The 22,688-nt window shown below is 46.3% G+C and overlaps 3 protein-coding genes across 3 annotated transcripts; all 3 read right to left on the reverse strand.

The window, feature by feature from the left end:
* Positions 1–734: 734 nt before the first annotated feature.
* Positions 735–7,200, reverse strand: ddx47 (DEAD (Asp-Glu-Ala-Asp) box polypeptide 47). The gene is made up of 12 exons (XM_064314329.1): positions 7,036–7,200; positions 6,443–6,536; positions 5,400–5,588; positions 5,079–5,150; positions 4,567–4,685; positions 4,299–4,370; positions 3,928–4,044; positions 3,686–3,832; positions 3,263–3,400; positions 2,834–2,904; positions 1,984–2,113; positions 735–1,040 (listed from the first exon to the last, which is right to left on the reverse strand). The coding sequence occupies exons 1-12, from the start codon at positions 7,171–7,173 to the stop codon at positions 846–848; spliced, it is 1,482 nt and encodes a 493-aa protein (XP_064170399.1). The 5' UTR covers positions 7,174–7,200; the 3' UTR covers positions 735–845.
* Positions 7,201–7,978: 778 nt separating this feature from the next.
* On the reverse strand, positions 7,979–14,810 carry LOC135243465 (WW domain-binding protein 11). The gene is made up of 12 exons (XM_064315338.1): positions 14,584–14,810; positions 13,962–14,048; positions 13,804–13,835; positions 13,353–13,446; positions 12,781–12,977; positions 12,464–12,597; positions 11,787–11,953; positions 11,170–11,406; positions 10,698–10,823; positions 10,086–10,376; positions 9,616–9,801; positions 7,979–9,135 (listed from the first exon to the last, which is right to left on the reverse strand). Exons 2-12 carry the CDS (start codon positions 14,023–14,025, stop codon positions 8,507–8,509), a joined length of 2,157 nt encoding a protein of 718 aa, XP_064171408.1. The 5' UTR covers positions 14,026–14,048; positions 14,584–14,810; the 3' UTR covers positions 7,979–8,506.
* Positions 14,811–16,309: 1,499 nt separating this feature from the next.
* On the reverse strand, positions 16,310–19,948 carry bglap (bone gamma-carboxyglutamate (gla) protein). The gene is given in 4 exon segments (XM_064315392.1): positions 16,310–17,050; positions 18,334–18,430; positions 19,488–19,523; positions 19,813–19,948. Coding segments are annotated over 4 exon segments (300 nt in total). The 5' UTR covers positions 19,877–19,948; the 3' UTR covers positions 16,310–16,947.
* Between the last annotated feature and the right edge of the window lie 2,740 nt (positions 19,949–22,688).

Below are 22,688 nucleotides of genomic sequence, written 5' to 3' on the forward strand. Positions count from 1 at the left end.
CCATTTGACCATACTCCATGCAGTGCTGGATACACTCTAGTCTGGTCATTTGAGCTAGTCTGTTCCTCATTCGCATCACATTTTAATTGCCACCCTTTTTTAATTGCCACCCTTTATGTGGATTGAGTTTCCTCGGTCATAGTTTGGACATCCCTGCACAATACTGCTGGTAAAGGCAAAATGGCCTCCATATTTGTTCTGGTGCTATGAGATGGCTTTCGTGTTTGAGGAGTTCCCTGCTCTTCTGTCCACTGTCCATCTGCATGCAAAAACAGCCACCAGACAGTTCTGAGATCAGTCCCCGTTTCCTCTTTCTCTCCCCCCCACATTTTTTCTCACTCGGCTTCATGAGCACTCCTGGCTGTAACCTCTGCTGTCTATCTGAGAGAGCACATGCATGTCCGTGCTCTCTTCCACATACCTGATTCCGGCCACCTCTTCTTACCACACTGCAGCTAGCGTGGCCACCGGCATGGACAGCCATCTCCTGAAGGAAGACGTGTGGTGTGCTGCTCAACAAGCGCACTTCCTGGTTTGTGATGACAGCAACTGAAACCTGTCCACTCCTGGGTGACACCATAGCCAATCTGTGCATCGCCCTGCAGGGACTGCAGCCATAACTGGCACAGGCATGGTCTAGGCTCAATACCACACCAAGATGCTGTACATTTCAGTCCAAACGAACAGGAAACTGAGAACAGAAGCGTCTGTCAGTGGCAGCTTAACACAGAAAGTTCTCTTATTTCAAAGGAGCAGTATATTTTATTACAAAGGATTGAAACATTATTGATCACGTCTGTTACAGCTGTACAACACCATCACCGGGGAGGGGGGGTGAGGCGGGGCTAGCGTCCCCTCCCCCCACCACGTCCTCTTCCTTCGCCCCGTCCTCTTCCTCCACCCCGCCAACTTCCTCCGCCCCGCCCACCCCCTCCCTTCACTTTCTTCCGCACACCACTGGACTGCTCTGTGTCGTCCCCTTCTCCCTCTCCCTCTCCTCCTCTGGGTCTTTTCTTATACTCTCCTTGTTCTTTCATTTCCTGAGAGAGATTGGGAAAGAGGGACGGGAAGGGGGTTACTATGGCAATTCACTGGTCAGGTGGTAAAATGACATAAGCGGCAGAGTCAGCGTGCTGTATTCTAAAAGAACACAGCGTTCTGGTGAAATGCTGTAAGGAAGGTAAAGATGGGCAGATGTGTTCAGACGCATCAACTATAAAAAGGCACAGTACTGCTGCAAGACGGTTTACACAGTGTTCAGGTGTGTACAAACTTAGGGGAGATGTGTCCATAGTGCTCAGGTGTATAAACACTCAGGTGAGACCATGTACATTATGTTTAGGTGTCAGTGTCCATTGCATTTACGTATGTACACAGTCAGAGCGTACACACTGTGACTTGGTGAGATGGCATAGGTTGTGTTCAGGTGTTTACACTAACATGATGGTGTACACTGTGCTGAGACAGTACACACTGTACTTATGCGAGTGTACACTGTGCTGAGACAGTACACACTGTACTTATGCGAGTGTACACTGTGCTGAGACAGTACACACTGTACTTATGCGAGTGTACACAGTGCTGAGACAGTACACACTGTACTTAAGCGAGTGTACACTGTGCTGAGACAGTACACACTGTACTTATGCGAGTGTACACTGTGCTGAGACAGTACACACTGTACTTATGCGAGTGTACACTGTGCTGAGACAGTACACACTGTACTTATGCGAGTGTACACTGTGCTGAGACAGTACACACTGTACTTATGCGAGTGTACACTGTGCTGAGACAGTACACACTGTACTTATGCGAGTGTACACTGTGCTGAGACAGTACACACTGTACTTATGCGAGTGTACACTGTGCTGAGACAGTACACACTGTACTTATGCGAGTGTACACTGTGCTGAGACAGTACACACTGTACTTAAGCGAGTGTACACTGTGCTTAGGTGAGACGGTGCACGTGGTAAAACTCACGATCCTGGCGAACCTCTGCGCCTCACTGACCCTCTCCACCAACATCATCACCTCCTCCTCCTGCATGGGGAAGGCGGGAAGCTTCTTCCCTATCAGGCTTTCAATTCGCTGGAACAGCTCCACGTCATACCTGGGGGCGGGGGCAAACAAACCTGTCAGCCAATGTGACTGTTACGCAGCTGCCAAACGGAAACTCAATGCCCTGCTGCAGTGATGGGGACAGTGTGCTGTCAGAGATTCTGTCTAATCCAAGATGCCCACATCAGGTTCTCCAGCAGGTAGACTGATACCAAGGGAGATTATTAAAGCTCTATGTGCTCCCCTAAAGTGTTGCAGAGTCACAGGAATAAAAAAATTTTAAAAACCAGGTCAACTCAGAAATCAATTCTCTACTGCAGCAACAACCAGGGGAATCGAAGTTGGCAGGGAACACAAGGGACTGTGTGGCCAATCAGACACAGGGGATGTAGCCAGATGTTGAGGGCTAGTTTCTGTGGGAATATGGACACATCAGGATAAAACCCCAAGTCTTTAGGACAACAGTGAGCCAGGTCCTCAGTTTATCTTCTCATCCAAAAGACAGCACCTTCTACAACAGTGTCCACGTCAGTGTTCGAGCATTGAATTTGTATTTGGCCCACAGAAATCCAGGGGAAGAGTGCCCCCTACTGGTCCACTAACACATCTTCCAGCAGCCATTCAGTCCTCCCATCCATGAACTATCCAAGTCTACACCTGCTTAGTTGCGGTATTTTGGCAGGAGACCGGTACAGGCAGGTATAGCTGCTGGCAGGGGGGGTGGTGGGAGAGTGATGGAAAGAGAGAGTCAGAGAGAAAGAGTGACACTCACTGCGTGACGAAAGTGATGGATTTCCCTGAGCGCCCTGCTCTTGCTGTTCGGCCCACCCTGTGGATGTAGTCCTGAGAGACGACAGGTATAGAGGGTTACCATGATTATAGACAGGTTAGCAGCCTTCATGGCAGAATACAGATTCGCACATACACGGTAAGGTGAAAGTCTGTCCGACATGAATAATCTCACACTTTTTTATTCTTAAAGCAAATTCTAGTATTTTGTCTATTGTGGAAGAGCACAGAGGATAACCATTTCTGGGACGGTACATCTCTCTGTGACAAATACAGTATATAGTGTGTATTTTCTCTGTCTTTAAATCTACTCCTCTATGACATGCATGCGTTCCTATGGAAATTGTCAGGTCCGATATCTCCATGGGAACCTGCGGAGGTGGAGGGGTACCTGGGGGGGGGGGGGGCGTACCTTGGAGTGGGTGGGGATGTCGTAGTTGATGACGCAGTCGACGTGCGGAATGTCCAAACCTCGGGACGCCACGTCCGTCGCCAGGAGCACGGAGCGAGACTTCGACTTGAACTTGTTGAGCGCGCCGAGCCGCTTGTTCTGAAAGGGACGGGAACGCACGCGTCACAGTTCAGCAGGTTCTGGAGGGTTCCGGAGAAATGACACACCTTGCTGTGTGCGTGCGTCTATGTGCGCATACAGTGTGTATGCGTACTGTATGTATGTGTGAGTGCGCGTGTACAATATGTGTGTGCGTGCATACTGTACGTGTGTGTGTGTGTGTGTGTACAGTACGTGTATACTATGTGTGTGAGCATGTACAGTATGTGTGTACTGTATGTGTACTGAATGTGTGCATGTGTGTGCATTTGCATTTGTGTTTACCTGACTCATCTGGCCATGCAGGGGGATGGCTGTGATTCCCAGGTTCCTCAGCAGTAGCGCTACTCTCTGTGCGTTATTACAGGTGCTGCAGAAAATCATGAACGAGTTCCCAGCCAGCTCATTCAGGATGGACACCAGGTAGCAGTCCTACCAGACAGACAGACAGACAGCTGGTTCATAATGGAGACCAGGGAGCAGTCCTGGCAGGCAGACAGACACACGGACAGCAGACCCAGCAGTACCTTGTATTTAGAGGGGATGAAGATGTAGTACTGTTGCAGTTTGTCCACGGTGGAGTACTTGGTTGAAACGGCGCATTTCACCGGGTCCTTCAGAGCAGCCCTCTGCAGTTTCTGAACCTGTAACAGCATCAACAAGATAGCTGAGACCCTGTCCCTGCTCACAGCCTGCACCCATTTATACTCTACTCACACCCTGCACCTGTTTGTACCCTACTCATACCCTGTACCTGCTCACATCCTGCACCCGTTTATACCCTACTCATACCCTGCACCCGTTTATACCCTACTCATACCCTGCACCCGTTTATACCCTACTCTCACTCCACCCCTGCTCTAACCCAACCCCTGGTTAACTTGTGCTCAGAAAGTACCTTCTTGGTCATGGTGGCAGAGAAGAGGAATGTTCGCCTGTCTCTGGGGATCACTTTCAGAATCTTATCCACCTGGGAGGGAGGGGGAAGGGGAAGGGAGAGAGAGAGAGAGACAGGGTGTTTACTAAATGAAATCAAAGGTAAATGCTGAGCAAATGCATAATGTAAGGCCATGAGGCAGTCCCAGAGATTGGGGGTGCATATGTGTGTGTGTGTGTGTGTGTGTGTGTGTGTGTGCGCGTGTGTGCGTGTGGGCACGTGAGCACACCTCGGTCTCAAAGTCCATGTTGAGGATCCTGTCGGCTTCGTCCATCACCAGGAAACGCAGAGCGCGGAGCGTGAAGCCCTTGGTGTTCTCCAGGTGATCGATTAACCTGCCGGGCGTGGCTGCACACAGGAGCGGTGCCACATCATAAATAGGGAAAAAACCCATGGCCTGCATCTGCTCAGTCAACCCTGCACACAGTCCCGACACCAGGGCTGCCCAGCCCTGCTCCTGGAGATCTACCTTCCTGTAGGTTTTTAATTCAATCCTAATTTGGCATACCCGACTCCATTAATTAGCACCTCAACGAGACCTCTAGTAGGGTACACCCACCTCAACTCATCCTGTGAGAGCAATGTTTTATCTCAATTAGTCTCCCCTGGAAAAATTCAGGCTCTGATTGGATAAACATGAAGAAACCCAGCAGTAAGCTAGTGTCAAAAGCACTATATGGTACACACACACACACACAGGAGACATAGGGTCCTGTGGATTGTCCTTCATTAGAGACTCACCGATGACAATGTGGGGCTTCTTGGCCAGGGCCAGGGACTGAGACATCATGTCAATCCCCCCAACTATCACAGCTGAAGAGAGAGGGAGAAAGATAGAGGGAGGGAGAGAGAGGGAGAAAAAACAGATTCTTTCAGCCCTCCAGCTCTGCTTAATGACAGAAATGTTAACAGCACTCCTAACACGTAGCGCTTAGAGCTAGTCCAATTCCTGCCATCAACAGACAATTTCCACTCAGTGCATTAACCGGCTCCTCGTAAAACCAAGACTGGCTCAATCCACTGTGCATCAGGAGCATTTACTTCCATACCTCCTGGACTGACCTGTTTTGACGCCAATGCTGGACCCCAAGGCGTCGAACTGCTCCGCGATCTGGAAGGCCAGCTCACGGGTGGGGGTGAGAACGAGGGTGTGCAGCCGCTGGGCGGAAGACAGGAGAGACTGCAGGATGGGGAGGGCAAAGGCTCCCGTCTTCCCCGAACCCGTCTCTGCCAGGCCGATGACATCACGCCCTGAGGGGAAACGGGACACACCTGAGATCCACCACCTGACCAGAAATGACCTGCTTTATAGATCTGTGCATGCAAATAGATATGTAGGTATATTTCTGTGTGTTTGTAAATGTGGATGTATGCATATGCCTGTGTGTGCACATGCATCTCTATACTGTTCTCACAGCTGTCATGCCTGCAGTTTCCTCAGTAAATTCAGGAGAGCTCAAGCCCAGACACACACTCTTCCAGCTGAGCTGTGCAGTCAGTATGTTGAAGGAGAACATTTCATTTGCAGCTGCCAGGGACAGACTGCAGACACACAATAAAGGGCTCAACCTTAGCAGGAACCAGGCAGCCTCAGACTACCAGAACCAATCCTTACATTAGGAACAATATGTGATCATGTGTCTGCACTCAGTTGATAGGTCAACTGACCTTAACGGGCTAGCAGGTTAGCTTTGTCATTGCTATGCCCTCCTGCCTCCCCTGCCTGTTACAACATCACCCCTAGCAACAACAGCCATTTGTGGAAATGAGCTGTCAACAAGCAATGTAACCAAAGCTGAAAAAGCCTAGCATATGCTGTCATATAATCTAAAAATACAAAAAAACTAAAATTTCAAATTGCCAGATTAAAACGTTTTCATAAAAATGTGTGGGCAATGACACAGTCAATCAAACATACTTTAATAAACATTATCATTAAACATAATGCAATGGCATTAAGAGAGGTAATGAATATCCCAGGGTCACCATAACATTCAAGGAAAGAGTTATGAGATTTAAAACACGCAGCTGAAGAGTACAGGCTGCACTGCACACACATTAGGAGGCCAGCTGCATCCCTCCATCCGCCATCCGTCCACACTAACCTTGCAGGGCCACAGGTATGGCCTCCACCTGGATCTTGGTGGGGGTTTTCCACCCCAGCTGCTCACAGGCCTCGCACAGCACCTCCGTTACCCCCTGAAAACGCCACAAACAGGCCGGTAAAGCGCAGATTTAGGAAGAGTGGGTTAACGAAACGTCCTAGCTGTTTGATATCTATTCTAATAAGACTGCTAAAATGAACCATCGCCTAACTTGACAAATACAGTAACAGATATTCTTTCGTTCTCTACGGATAAGGAGAGTGTGTGCTTGTTTGTGAAACCAGAGAGTTTCCCAGTCACAACTGTACCTACCTTGCTGACACTAATTGTACAGATTTTAAAGGCTACCCACTTATTTGCTAGATGGTCAGGAAACATTAATGTTACGATGTCTTTTCATTAAGCCTGTCTATTGCTGTATCGTTCATCGAAGTTAGCAAAGTGAAAGTCGGTAACGAATACAGCTCAGCTGGTAGATAGCTACTAGCTACCGGTAGCTAATAGCAAGCTTCATGTGATGCGAGTTTGTTGATGGTCGAAGACGCAAAAATTCTCTCCCCCTTCTTTGTGACTTTTTTGTTTTTCTCACTCACCAAATCCTTGAAGCTCTTTGGGATCTCCTTCTCAATTTCCCCAGCATCTTCTCCTCCACTGTCAGTGGCGACTGTTTTCTCTGTGTTTGTTTCACCATCACCATTCCTGTCCTGCTCGTCCGCCATGCTGGTTATCATCAACGTGTGACTACGTGAGTAAAGCGCATGTACGGAAGTGGATTAATGGAACCTGCAATTCCTTCTGGGTGTTGTTGTTTTCCGTCTGAGCCTAGGCATCAGGTCAAATACTTACAGTATTTTTAAAAACCTTTAACAAGGAGTACAGTGCTTTATATACATATAGGAAATCGAGTACATATATTCAAATAGATCCACTTAAATATTTAATCAGGAATATATGCAACTGCTGGAATTAATCCTAACATCATTTTTTCCCTGTTATTTCCAGTCCCATCTTGGATGGTGCTACAGCATTATCCAAATGTGTATGTTTCTCTCGTCTATCTCTCTAAGTAGTGTCAGCTCCATTATAATCACCAAACACCTGCCCGGCGATGGACTTGCAACCTGTCCAGTGTGTATTCCTGCCTCTCACCCAATGCATGCTGGGATAGGGATAGGCTCCAGCACGCCCCGCGACCCTGACCAGGATAAGCAGGTTAGATAATGGATGGGTGGAAGTGGGTGTTGTCACACACAGGTGCACAGGTAGACCACAAAATCTGGCACACACATTTACACGGTGTAACCTGTTCAGACTTCTGCTACCATTCATACACTCTTAGGACCTGCTCTCCTGCCTGGATTCAATTCAATCAATAGTTTTACTTCATAAACACTAATTGAAGTGATCCCTGAAGTTGCCAAACAGCAAGTCAGGGAAAAAAAACAATGCAACACTTGCATTTATGTCATAGTTCAGAAAATATTTTGATTGAACTCAGACCCCAATCTCTCTTGGGAGAAAAACAGTATACCCAGCTGGTTTCAAATGATTTATTTGAAGGATCAAAACTTTTTTACACAAACAAACACTGTTTTCACAGATTTCCTTTCCAATCTTATTCTCTTAAAAAAACACGAAAGAAAACTCCTCTCCCCATTTTTCTCACTTCAGCGATTAAATAAGAGGACAAACAAATGTGCACTGTATCACACTCTTCAGGAATAAGCAGGCTTGACAGCTACACCTGTAATAAAAAGCTTGTCCCAGCAGGGGGAAATACTACAGCTCTTTCTGGGTCTATCCTCATAACTTTGCTATCATTTTAATTTTGGGTGTGAAAGTCCCCTGTTATTTCAGGGCTTAGCATATCTCATTAACTGAATATCGTTCTTCCTCTATACATCCCTAAAAGTGTGTGGACAGATCACTTGCACAAAAATCCCTCTCCCAAAGCCATATCTCCCCCCTCCCCCCACTTCCTGTTTCTCCCACCCCTCACTTCCTGCTTTTCCCCACGCAGCCCTGCTTAATGAATGTTTCTCCAGCGTGGCTCCGCCCCCGCTCTCAGAGCAGGCCCTCCATCTCGCGCATGAAGGCTTCGTACATCTGGTCCTTGGTCTTCATGCTGGGCTGCGGCGTGGAGGCCACGCCCACGTGGGCGGGGTTAGCCGCGGAGATGGACACGCCCAGGGCCTGCTGCTTCTGCCCCGGCCCTTCATCCCCCCCCCTTCGGCCCCCCCTCTCGGCCCCGGCGCCCCCCCCCCGCTCGCGGCGCACCCTCAGGGCGGTGGGGACGAAGCGGGTCACCTCGGTTTTGGGGTTTATGATCTGGGGCTTGGCCGAGATGGTGGCCCCGCCTGTGGCCGGGCCGGCCGCGGGGTTGCCCCCGGCGACGGAGGTGATGTTGGCGCGTTTCTCGATGGTGGGGGCGTGGTGGAGGGCGGGGGGGTTGGCGGCGGGGCCAGTCCCCGGAGGCGGGGGGGGACGCATGGGGAGGGGGAGGGAGGGCGGAGCCAGAATGGTAGAGGTGCCGGGGGGGTTCTGCAGGCCTTCCGAGGGGCCCACCGGTTTCTGGCGGGGGACGATGCTGGGGGGCGCACTCAGCACGTTGGGGTTCAGCGGCGGGGGGAAGATGGAGAGAGGCGGGGCCAGGGGCCGTGGGGGGCCGGCACGGGGGGGTGGGGGTGGGATGCCTGCAAAGAGAGAGAATGAGACCGATTTCAGCCAACAGGCCCTCTCAAAATCCAAAATGGGAGCAGCCATCATATGCCAACTGATGTGAACCAATCATTGTGTTTTGCTGTGGCGAGTAATTCATAATTTTAATTTCTGATAGTAGTTCCTTGTTTCTCATCCAGAAAACCTAACATAACTCACTGTCAGTGTAGCCAACATGACTTAACACCAAGAAGAGTCATCCAGCTATCCAACAAATCATTGTGACCCTGACACACACTGACAGAGAAAAATAAAATATCTCCCACACACACTTCCCACTTCCCTGCAAGACCTCTAGTTTCAGTTAACAGACCTGTAATGTAATTAATGTCCTGTGTAATAAATAGTATAAACTGTCATGAGCTTCTGGAATGTTCCGTGAGCCCAGTTAAAATGGCAGTGCTGAGGTGTCATGAGTGCAGTTAGAGAGAGGGCTCGGGGGGGTGAGGCCTTACCTGGGGGAGCTGGAGGGGGTAGGCGTGGTGGGGGGCCCCTGGGCGGGGGCCCGGGAGGTAGGCCGGGGGGAGGGCCGGGCGGTGGGCCAGGGGGGCGCCCTGGGGGGGGTCCGGGGGGAAGCAGGCGGGGCAGGGGCCCCCGCAGGCCTGCCGGGATACCCATGGGCCTCAGGAATGGCGGGGCTCCTGGGGGCCAAACAGGAAATAGCACAGCTTTTCTACAGCTCCAGCAGACCTTACACACTCTCATATGTATAATGCAGCTTTTAAAGGTTCATAAGGTCCAGTAACTAACAGCAGAATGTAACTCCATAGAGTATGAGGCACATTCTAATACCAATGCAATCAAACTGTAATGTAAGGGAACAGAGAAAAACTGTCACTAAATATCACACTGCATGCAGACAAATAAATCTGCAGTATATACGAGTTATGACGCTTTTGTGTCTCTCTCTCTCTCTGGAACTGACCAGGAGGGGGTCCAGGGGGTAGGCCTGAGGGTGGGCCCGGCGGCCTCATTGGAGGACCTGGAGGTGGTCCTAACGGAGGGGGGCCTGTGATTGGTGGAGCTTGCATGTGAGCGGCGGGCTGCTGCGTTCCCATTGGCGGAATCTGAGGAAGCAGGCGAGCGCTGGCCACTGCGGGGGGAGGCTGGCTCTCGGCAGGCGGCTTGTCGTCGGAGTCCGACTCATCCGAGGCGTCCGTGTACTCTTCCTCCTCCTCCTCTTCTTCCTCCTCCTCCTCTTCCGGCACAGACTGGCCTTTGAAGAGAGAGCGGGGGGATCAAAATGACAGTTCATCCTCCTGCTGTTAAAATGCCAGACATGCTGCAGTCAAGTGTTGTGATGCTGTAATGGTGTGTACGAGTGTAAGTTGTAATGGTGTGTATGAATGTAAGTTGTAATGGTGTGTACGAGTGTAAGTTGTAATGGTGTGTACGAGTTTATGTTGTTGTGACGGTGTGTAAGTTGTAATGGTGTATATGAATGCACAGTTTTCAGCTCTGTAGCGCTTCCATAGTGCAACAGTATACAAGACCTAATGGTAAGTGGGATATTTCTGGTGTAGCAGCCAGTATTTACCTGCCATCCTCAGCATCATGGCCTGCAGCGGTGTGATGGCTTTGGTCTTCTTCACCACCCTCTTCTTCCTCCTCTCTCTGGCCGGAGGGGGCGCCATATCAGCAAAGCGCACACTGCGCCCTGCTCCTGAAACAGTGAGTATGTGCAGACATTTGTATTTCATACATGAGAATAACACTGTGTGCTCAGTTCATATCTGTTATTATTAGGAATGACCGTATTAGTATTACATCAAATACTTTTTAAATCGTCAAGGGAACTCCAGCTAGAAAAAACAGACCGAAAATCAGAGAAAGACCATTTAAGAATATCTTATTCGGTTCCAGTTTCAAGACTGACTTTATTATTATTTGTGTTTAAAAAGGTTGAGGCCTTTGTTTATAAACACAACGGATGAACATACTAAGAGATCGATTAACACACTATGGGATTTATTGACACGCTATGAGATTTCTGGCCCTCTCATTCTCACCGATGGGTTTGTCCAATTGCATGTCCCTCTCTTCCTCCCTCTCTCTCCCTCGTTCCTCTGCTCGGTCTCTCCTCCTCTCTTCCTCTCCGCCCTCCTCCCTCTCTCCATCGCTGTCGTCCTCAGAGTCAGTGTCATCGTCCTCTCCCTCCTCCCCTTCTCCCTCGCTCTCGCTCCCGCTGTCTCTCATCTCCATTGGGGTGTCAATGTCCGCAGTGAGGTCAGCAGTGTCCGCCAGGCCTGGAGGAACAAAAGGTGGCTAAACTGATTAGCATGCACCCTTATACACTCATACAATGATGTGGCTAACTGGGTTAGCATGTGCTCTAATACACTCATCCAGCAATGTGCTCACTTAGTTAGCATGTGCTCTAATACACTCATCCAACAATGTACTAACTGGGTTAGCATGTGCTCTAATACAATAATCTAATATTATGGCTAAATGAGCAAACATGCACCCTTATAAACTCATCCAAAGATGTGGCTAACTGGGGTCACACGCACCTTATACACTCTTCCAATGACAAGGCTAACTGGGTTAGCACGCACCCTCATACCCTCATTCAAAGAGGCAGCTGCTCCGTACTGAACTGGCTCAGTGAACACGTGAGCTGTACCTGTGTCTGTGCTGTAGTGCTGGATTCTGCGGGACCCGTACAGCTGCAGGACCTGGGGGGGTGGGGGTCCTGGGGGGGGTCCGGGGGGCTTTTTGCCTGGGGGTAACCGGGGAACCCCCGCCACATCTGCTGCTGTGGGCACGGAAGGCGAAATAAAGGAGCCCTTCCTGTGGAAGAGAAACAGGAGCTTACAGACCACAGCACAAGCCCTCTGACAGCACTGACACAAACGCACTGCTCTTCAGCAGAGCGTAATTACTGACCCAAACACACTGCTCTTCAGCAGAGCGTAATTACTGACCCAAACACACTGCTCTTCAGCAGAGTGTAATTACTGACCCAAACACACTGCTCTTCAGCAGAGTGTAATTACTGACCCAAACACACTGTTCTTCAGCAGAGTGTAATTACTGACACAAACACACTGCTCTTTCGACAGAGTGTAATAACTCACCCAAACGCCCTGCTCTTCAGCAGAGTGTAATGCCAGACACACTGCTCTTTGGCATAGTACAATTACTGATCCAAACACGCTGTTCTTTTGACAGAGTGTAATTACTGACCCAAACACACTACTCTTCAGCAGAGTGTAATTACTTATCCAAACACACTGCTCTTCAGCAGAGTGTAATTACTGACCCAAACACACTACTCTTTGGTATAGTGTAATTACTGACCCAAACGCGCTGGTCTTCTTCAGAATGGATGGGGGCTGGGCTCCAGGCAGGGGGATGTCCTGAATGAGGATGCTGGAGGGAGCATGAGGCATTTCAGGGAGGGGGATACTGTCCACTTCCACCAGCTCAGCATTCTGGCAGAGAGAACAGAGAGAGAGAGGGAGGGAGAGTGTGAATTTTCTGCAGTCAAAACAAGCCTGAAGCGGGTGAAACGCATGAGCTTAAGTCACTTTTACAGAGTGAGAGTAAAGCGTCAGAGACAGGTAAACTCACCATGAGAGAGTGGAAGTAGAGCGTCAGTGACAGGTTCCACTCACCTTGACGGAGTTGAAGTAGAGCGCCAGCTGGCCGCGCTTGCTCTCGTAGTCCAGCTCCAGTTTGCGCAGCTCCTTGTACATTTCGGGGTTCTCGCGCTCGTACAGCCGCACGATTCGCTCAAACGTCTCCCGCAGCTTCTTGCGCTTGTCGCGCAGGACCTTCTCGTTCAGCAGCGGCACCTGCACCGGGTTGAACTCTGACCCCGGGGGGCGGAGCCGGGTCAGCACACGTGCACATGCGCGAGCGTGCACATATATACGCACTCAACATGTGCGGCATGCAAATCTTTTCACTACCAGTATTACTGTCCCCATAATAATTACCATAATAACAATAACAAAAATAACAATACAAGCAGGACGAGACCTTTAGTTTCTGTCGAATCTTTCTGGCTTAATTTGCCCAACTAACTACACAGCCAGGGCATTCAACATTTGTGTCTAGCTTGAAGGCTGCTGAAACAACCTGTTGGTTCATCCATGACATCACTTACAAATAACAGTTAAGCCTGAGCTAAACCTAGACCAAACCCAAATTAAACCCAGACTAAGAACTGGGCTTTCATTCTCACCCATCTCGTCCAGCTTCTCCATGTCGCGGATGATCTGCCGGGGGTCCTTCATCTTGAGCACTGCCGTGCGCACCATCATCCGCTGCTTCTTGTTCTGAGGGTTAAACAGCCAATCACAGCCATGCCACCACGTCAGTTCTCAGAAGAGTAGATCTTTTTGGAGTTTTTTTTTCTTCAAAATTCTAAGTCAGAGATCTAGAACTCCATTGCTTTAGATTACCAGCAGTGATTGTGGCATCAACATTAGAACGTTCAGTGAAGAACATCCTAATCACATATTTGCGATCTTGCACCTTAAAGGGTTAAATGGAAAGCACAACCACACCGGTGTGTTATGCTGCCAATCACAAGACACGCCAGCGGTGACCTAAGCCGTGATGTGGTATAGGTCAGAATGGTGCGGATGTGTCATGCACTTCTCAAGGCCAGCCATGGTGGCGGCAACTCTTACCTTCTTAAGCTCCCTCTTACGAGCCTCTTTCCCTGGAGAAGCAGAAAGACAGAGTTGGGTGAATCAGATTTGTTCACATAAAACCGTAATAAGTCGAACTGTAATTCTAGTTCACTGTCACGGATCTCCGTCATCATAATTAGCAGCGCGTGACTCACTGGCCTGGTCTGTGGGGTTCATGAACTTCCCACTCTTGGTGGAAGAGGTGGAGCGCCTCCCCATGGTTGCGCCGAGTTTGTGTCACCCTGAGGGGAAAGGTAGCGGTCATTACCATAGAGCTCTGAAACAGCCAAACTAAATCACAATAACACTGACATAGAACACACTACGACCCACTGTACTGTCTGATTGCGTAGTGCAAGCTTCCTTACAGGTTGCTGCACGTTTCCTAGGAAACAAACTTGAATTAAATACTAAGTCTGACGTTTTTCTGCAAACATACAACACATTCTATACACAAAACACAAGCTTACAAATGTAATTTTCCACCCAAAAGCGAAACAATTAGGCGCTATAAACATGGTAAGCTACCTGGACCACGCATCTCTCTGCTTCGGCCGCTCTCTTATACTCACCCACAAACTAAAATTGCAGCTAACATTGCAGCAGACACGTTAATGAGCTAACTAGGTAACCAGCTAAAACGTTGCTTCAAGATAAATACAAGGCTAGCTGGTTACAGCAATCCACAGCAAATGCGAGTGCATATACTTAACTAACATTAACGTAAGCTACTTGAAATAAATCATGCTAGCTATGCGTTGGCTAGCAATCGTTTACCTTTCTCCAGAAGAAAGTCGTTAGTAATGTCGTTAGCCGCCTATCTCTGAGCTTCTCATTTAACCTCCTCTCTACAGTTTTTAGCTAATCTTACTGGTCTAATACAGTAGGTCTCAACCTTTTCAAAGGTTTTGTGATAACGAGGTTAATCCAAAAAACGCTACAGTCCGATGCTGTCCGCCATATTTTACATCACATCCGAAAATGGGCTACACTTTCTTCTTCTTCGGTTGATTTGATGGGGTATAGTATAGCTTCATAGGTGCATACCGCCACCTACTGCAACGGAGTGCGGAGGGTTCATGTCTAGGACAAGTGCTAGGCTGATGCGAGGAAGTCACATCCCTCTTTCCAAACTGGTGAGTATACAAATTTTAAAATTAAAATTTTGCAGTTCCATACCCCGCTATTGTTATATAACAGCCCACAGTGTAAAAGTAATCATCATTCATTAATAAAAATCTCATATTGTCCTACATGTCCTCTCTTTCCCTCACATAATGCATACAGTACATCAGTACTTCTGCTGTTTCTGACACCACACAGTGTGCACAATTGCTCGTCTCTTGTTTCCCTATCTCGAATAAGAAATAGTTAAGCCTCAAGCGACCTAATCTTATCCTTATCTCATTATTACCTCATCCCATTTGCATTTCCCTTTGATTGCCCTCTGGGCGGTAACTATGAATTCTCAGGCCTGGGAACTAATTACAAATAGTTACACCCCTTATCCTGGGCCCCCCTTGGGCCCGCACCCAGGACATAGTGTCTCAGTTGCCAACCCCACACTCCCCCTATCCACTTTTATGCGCGGCCCTGATTGCCCTCGCCACAACTGATGACTGTACAATAGTGTTTCCCCTCCCGACACTTCCACCACCCTAAAGTGACTACTGCTCTTTTGAGAGCTTTGGCCTTGGTCTTACCCTAAGGCTATTTACAAATCACCCTCTCTACCCTCAATGTCCATTTTGTTAAAACATCGGCCATTTCATTGCCCTACACCCCACGTGTTGCTGATACCTGACAAAACTTAAGTATTATGCCAATCAAGTGAAGTCGGTACAGTGCTGCATGGACCTCAGTGAGCAGGTCCTCTCTGCATGGTGTCGCAGTGAACAAATAGAGTCTCAATCTATTACCACCTGGTCCAGCCCAACCTCTCTGACCCACTGTAATGCTAAAATGATGCCCACTATTTCCGCTGTGTAGACAGACAAATCTGACAGCCCCTTAAATACTATTGCTTCACAAAAGGCACGATCATTCCTGACCCTCCTTTTCCTCCTTTTCCTGCCACCATCTGTGCAAATCGAAAGAAATGCAGAGAATTTCCGCCCAAAAATGTCTCAATGCCCATGGCACAATATTTCCAATTTCCTCCCTCTTTCGCACCGTGGAAAATAAAGGTTTATGAACAGGCCCCCTATTTCATACAATTTCAGCAGTGACCTTAGAGAGAACATGGGCACTTATCACTCATCTATTGTGCAAATGTCCATTTTGCGCAATTCTGTGCTAAACAGCATTCATTAAGGTTTGAATGTGTGCCAGGTCTTGGGTCCACAATTCAGTACATTTCGGCTGTGGAAATGCAAGGGAATGTGGATGGTGTGCATTTTTTTAATGATATAGTTTGCATTGTTTTAAATGGCATTCTAACAGTAAGGGGTAATCATACCAGGGACAGTAACACGGACACCAGGCAGAAACATGAGACACAATGTTGTGAATGATGGGAACTTTATTGCCCTACTGATGCTAAACTAAGGATTAAGGATACAAAATATGCAATATTAAAATCTACTACAAACTAAATTTACTCAGAGAGGGAAAAGCATCCACCAAAAATGTAAAAGCAAAAGAAATGTATGGAAATCCCAAAATTCTGAACAAATTACATTTTATGAGTTTTCAATGCTCTCTTTTGCCTTTTGTCTTTTTCTTTCTAGTGCTCTTTCTCTCAATCTCTATCTACCAACCAATCTATCTCACTCTCCCTCCCTCTCTCTTCTTCTCTCTGTGAAAATACTTTTCTTCTGCTGTAGCCATGTTCTTGATTCCATGCTTTAAGATGACAAAAACTGATTTCAGTTGTGACTGCTATTACATTTATTAAGTCATATCACAAGTTGAAGAGATTTAGCTTACTTATTGATTAATAGAATTGAACAAAATGGAAAAAAGAAAGATGGGAAAAGTAAAAAGGAATGCTTTTGATAAAATACTATGTTTCGGGTGAGGGGAGGGTGGTGTATTTCCCTTTTGGAAAGGATTCCTTTTGGAACTCCTGAGCATGGAGATGGTGAAGGTGATTGGTCAAGCAGGGTGAAGCTGAAGGTGATTGGTTGAAGGTTGTGGGCTTTAGAAGGGCAGTGGACCATAATGGGCTGTGTAGGCTGCCACAATCCCGGCCGTCTCTGCCATGTGTTCACAAGCCAGGTCCACCTCGCACACCTCTCTCAGACTGAGCATGAGCAGGAGCGGGAGATAGCAAGAGGAGCGAAAGAAGAGAGAGAGCAAGGGGGAGAAAGAGGAATATGATTTACAGTTAGAATTTGCACACACCCATAGGACACAGCGTGCTTAAAAATACATTAGAACATTGTACATGCGCAGGTGTGCAGTGATTGTGTATCATTGGTGTAGTTGTCTTAAATAAACTTATATCTGAAACAGTAAACATCTCAACGCAAAAATATTTTGCATTACCCAACCAAAATAGGGTTTGACACCCCAGACCAGTTTGTGCTTATGTGCATAGTCATCAGCATTTCAAAAGCAACGCACTAAATAAGCTTTGAGTACCAAAAGCAGGTGTAACCTGAGAGAAATTTAAAAAACTTTAAAAAGCCACATAATGGCCTCATCTCTCTTGCTAAGTGCAATATGAAGAAAGCACTAAAAAGCAACTCATGCCAACCGAGAGTCATAATATAAGTCAATTTTTGGCAATTTAACTAATTTTACTGGTTTACCAATTGAACTTGTTTAATTGAATCTTTAACAGCAGCAATGGCATTATGTAACCTATTATCTTTTAATTACCCAAACTTCTTAAAATATAGCTGTTTCAGATTACAACCTTTGTACTGGCCAACAAGGCAGTGAATGGAGCAGCCTGACCATACCTCCAATCGACCTTTAAACCACACACCCCAACCAGAACTCTTTTTTCCATAACCTAGCATCAACTGGCTATTTCCTTCTAATGTGGTCACATACAGTTTGTTACGGATGTAACCTGTATGTTTTCAGGTTAGCATATTCATTTGCACTAGTGACTTTGTATTAATACTTGCTAGCCTGGGAATTCTGCCAGCCAGGTCTGGTAGTATTGCTTTTATTAATTAGATGAATGCACTTATGTCTCTGACACGGTAAGTTGCTCTTGATAAGACCGTTGAATTACTGAATGTAATGTAATGAATGTAATGGCCTGTTATGGATGGGCATGCTCTGTAATAGACTGGGCGAGGCCTGTGCAGGATGGGTGTGGTCTGTAATAGACTGGGCGAGGCCTGTGCAGGATGGGTGTGGTCTGTAATAGACTGGGCGAGGCCTGTGCAGGATGGGTGTGGTCTGTATCAGACTGGGCGAGGCTGTGCAGGATGGGTGGTCTGTATAGATGCGAGGCGTGTAGGATGGTGGTCTTAATAGATCGGGCCTGTGGTGTGGCTTCATGAGACTGGGCAGGCCCCGCAGGATGGTGTCTTAAATAGACTGAGCACACAGGATGGGTGTGCTGACCTCTCCACGGGTGACAGTCAGTCACACACAGGCACGCCAAGGGCTCTTTTCTGCCTCTGCTTCATGAGCCCTGAGGCCAGCTCCTTCTCCACAAACACTGCAACACACAGCGCACACACACACACACACACACACCATACACACAGGGCATACAACACACACACACACACACACACCATACACACAGGGCATACAACACACACACACACACACACACACACACCATAGACACACCATACACATCATACACACACACACACACACACACACACACCATACACACAGGGCATACAACACACACACACACTCACACAGACACACACCATACACACAGGGCATACAACACACATACACAGACACATACACACACACACACACACAGTGTACAAAAACATAGCACACACACACACCATACACATCATACACACAAGGCATACAGCACACATACACAGACACACACACAGTGTACAAACACATAGCACACACACACACACACACACACACACACCATACACACACAGTGTACACAGACACAGAAACAGAAGTTATACATAGACACACACGGCATATATATACACAGAACATACAAGCACACACAATGTATACAAACAAGCACACACACACATACATAAACACACATACACACACGCAGATACACACCATGTGCACACAAGACACATGCATCCCCAAGCAGATTGTTATTGAAAAGTTTCACATATTCTACAGCACCCTTCCAATATTCAGCACTTCATATTTATCAACCAGATTAAATGGTTTAATCACAGTTTCTATCAATCAACCAGATTAAATGGTTTAATCACAGTTTCTATCAATCATCCAGACACTAAGGTCCATATTCTTAAAACTGAAAGTCCTGGCTTGCATTGAGCCGAAAACATTTCAAATGGATTTGCCACATTCATGAATAGGCATGGCCAAGTGCAATATTGTGACCATATCTATTCTATGCTTGAACACAGCACAGTGAACTCCTGTTACCAACTGTAACCTCCTGTAGCTAAGCAGAGAAGATATAAAGAACACAGGCGCTGAGCATCTGGTGAGTGTAAAAAATCTGTGGTTAAATCACACTGAACACACACACATACACACACACACAATTTCATATCTGAGTAAATATGGAGGTACCTTACCCTCATTATTTGCGGTGTCAGATTTGGAGGATGGCCCTGTACACAGAAGTGAAATACAGAGAAATTTATTCTCATATTTAATAAATCCTGATTAATTAATTCCTACATCACTTTCACATTAATACTGACATACTTCATTCTCACAATTACCGTTAGTCAGATCACATTAATATATTTTATTAGTCCATTTGGTTACTTAGACAGATTCATAAATCTTGCCCTCACCACAATCCCCATCACCACAAAAAGAGATGAACTCACCTGGTAAAGTCCCACACACACACACACAGAAACATACAAAGCCATGCACCAGTTCACCCCTTACCTTCAGCAGACAGACAGATGGACACCACAGCACAAAGAACAAGGAGAGCAAAAGTCTTCATCATTTCTTCTGTCTTCTCTCTCTCTCTCTCTGTATGATGAAACAAGTCTGACCACTGATCTTCTCTGTCACTCCCGCACACACACTGCGTTTATAGTTCTACCCCAACAATGCCTTGGGTGTGTGATTGGTTAGGGAATCATATGACATACACCCACACACACTCACATGCAGACATATCAATACAGACACATATACAATACATGCCCATAGACACATATGCACACAGACTTACACATGCACCCATAAACACGTACATATGCATCCTACATATGCATGTACACACACAAACACACACCAATACAGAATATTGGTGTACATGATTTATTTGGTTAATTTTAGATGACAAACAGTAATACAGATCATTTTTCTTTAATGTACTTTCATTACTATTAGATTTTTTCATATCAGTGAAGAGGACCGTTCTCCAACATGCCAGTGGCCATCGAAGGTGAGGTCTTGCTCACACACGTCTATTGTGACGCCGAACTGCCAACAAATAAAGACCCTGGTGAGGACGTTGAGCACGCAGATGAGCTTCCCTGAGGCGATTTCTGACAGTTTGTGCAGAAATTCTATGGTTGTGTAAACCAACTGTTTCATTAACTGTCCGTGTGGCTGGCCACAGACGATCCCGAAGGTGAAGAAGTGGGATGTGGCGATCCTGGGCTGGTGTGGTTACACGTGGTCTGCGGTTGTGAGGCCTGTTGGACGAACTTCCAAAATCTCTGAAATGACGCTGGAGGCGGCTTATGGTGGAGAAATGAACACCCATTAATATGGCAACAGCTCTACAGGACATTCCTGCAGTCAGCATGCCAATTGCATGATCTCTTAACTCTTGAAACACCTGTGACATGGTGTTGAACAACAAAAAACTCAACATTTTAGGGTGGCCTTTTATTGATCCCATCGTAATGAACACCCGTGTAGTGATCATGGCTTTTAATCAGCATTTTGATATGCCACACCTGTGCATGAGATGGATTATCTTGACAAAGGAGAAATGCTAGCTAACAATGATATAAACAAATTTGTGGGTAAAATTTGAGATAAATAAGATATTTGTGCACATAGAACAAATCTTTGAGGTATTATTTATATACGTTTATATTTATATATGATGCATTTATATTTTTGTTCAGTATAGTAATATGTATATGCGCATGAAGTGTAGTCTGTAAGAATTTGGACAGTGGCACAATGTTTTTTATTGTTTTGGCTCTGTACTCCAGCACAGAAATGAAACAATGTCCTCCTGTAAAATACATAAAATAATTGGACAATTGGCTCCTCAGCTGTTTTTTAGCCAGCTGTGTGTTGTTGCATCATTAGTTCATGCACAAGAAAGCTAACAAAAGGCCAAGAGTTGAGTCAAAGTGTATCTGCATTTGGAGTCTATTGCTGTTGTCCCTCCAGATGAGAACCAAAGAAGTGTCAGTGTGCCAAAATCAACTCTTTGGTAGACAAAACAAACTGGTAGACCACGAAAGGTCACTGTAGTGGATGACCAAAGAATACTTTCACTTCTGAAGTTAAACCCCTTTTTAACTGTCAAACAGATCAGGAACACTGTCCAGGACGTAGGCATAGATGTGTCAAGGACTACCATAAAGAGAAGACTATACCAGTATAACCTCAGAGGGTTCACCACAAGATGCAAACCTCAGGTAAGCATTGAGAACAGCCAGTTTAGAGTTTGATATATAAAAAAAAAGTTATGGAACAAACTCTTATGGAGATGAGATTAAGTACTAACCTGTACCAAAGTGATGGTACGAGAAAATAGTGGAGAAATAAATGAACTGCTCATGATGCAAATTAAAGCACAAATTAAAGCTGACAGTCTGCACTTTAACCTCATATTCATTGTTTCATTTGAAATCCAATGTTCTGGAGTAAAGAACCAAAACAACAAAATTGTGTCACTGTCCAGATACATAGGGGACTGCACTGTATAACCCCTGGAAACATAATGTTATAGTTTCTAGCTGCTTAGGAAATGCTTAATATGTATTTTCTGACTTTAGACTACAATTCCTTGAATGTCCTGAAACTGACCATTGTTAAGGTGCACTCTATATTAGGTTTTAAGTTTTTGATGACCTGTCAACACAACATGTCATCAAAACACGAACAAAGTCAATTACCCTAAGACTTCCCAAGTATTATAAAAACAATCCTTGCAATGTGTATATGTTTGCAGACACAAATGGAGGACATAAAATTAAGACCATTGAAAATGTATTTTTCCAAAATGAAACTATTTAAAACTGACATCTGTCAGAAATTGCCAAGATCTGAGCAGCGCCATAAGAGATGTAATTAGACATCAGTAAAAAGTTAAGAATTAAACTAAAATATCTTTCCATATTTCCCCCGAGGGACATAACATGTATTTACTTGAATCTGGCTTGAGGTGTGAGGATTTCTCAGCCAGTGAGCTTTGCCTATGCGGACCACAAGCCGAGGACAGGACAGAAGCCCATGTGTTACCGATAAAGCAAGCAAGCACCGCCAGGCATGCGCCAGAGTTTTAATTAAAGATTTTCCAGTGAACCACAACCCTTGCCTATATTAAGAAATGAGATTCGGAACAATGCCGGATACGTTCATGATCGGTTCAAGTGCTCTATGTATTTCTGTGCATACACGTGGGCATTTAATTTTATTTATTCATTTGTTCATTTATTTATTACACAGATATATTCAAAGCACACATGTGCATGTATATGCAGGTATATAAATGCATTTAAAGTATTTTATACGTAATACACATTCACACTGTAGATAACTTGTGAATTCAAAAATAAATT

The sequence above is a fragment of the Anguilla rostrata genome, chromosome 17 (genome assembly GCF_018555375.3).
Source record: "Anguilla rostrata isolate EN2019 chromosome 17, ASM1855537v3, whole genome shotgun sequence".
In the NCBI taxonomy this organism is placed as follows: domain Eukaryota; kingdom Metazoa; phylum Chordata; class Actinopteri; order Anguilliformes; family Anguillidae; genus Anguilla; species Anguilla rostrata.

Bases quoted from the DNA above. Each gene is read 5' to 3' on its own strand.
- ddx47 (XM_064314329.1), bottom strand. From the start codon at position 7,173: ATGATAACCAGCATGGCGGACGAGCAGGACAGGAATGGTGATGGTGAA. The intron at 3,833-3,927 runs GTACTGCTGGGT...TCTGTCTGGTAG, and splicing joins TCATCCCCTCTAAATACAAG to GACTGCTACCTGGTGTCCAT. The intron at 3,401-3,685 runs GTAAACACAAAT...CGTCCCTTTCAG, and splicing joins TGCATGGCCAGATGAGTCAG to AACAAGCGGCTCGGCGCGCT.
- LOC135243465 (XM_064315338.1), bottom strand. From the start codon at position 14,025: ATGGGGAGGCGCTCCACCTCTTCCACCAAGAGTGGGAAGTTCATGAAC. The intron at 10,377-10,697 runs GTAAATACTGGC...CTCTCTTCAAAG, and splicing joins CATGATGCTGAGGATGGCAG to GCCAGTCTGTGCCGGAAGAG. The intron at 9,136-9,615 runs GTAAGGCCTCAC...CTCTCTTTGCAG, and splicing joins ACCCCCTCCAGCTCCCCCAG to GCATCCCACCCCCACCCCCC.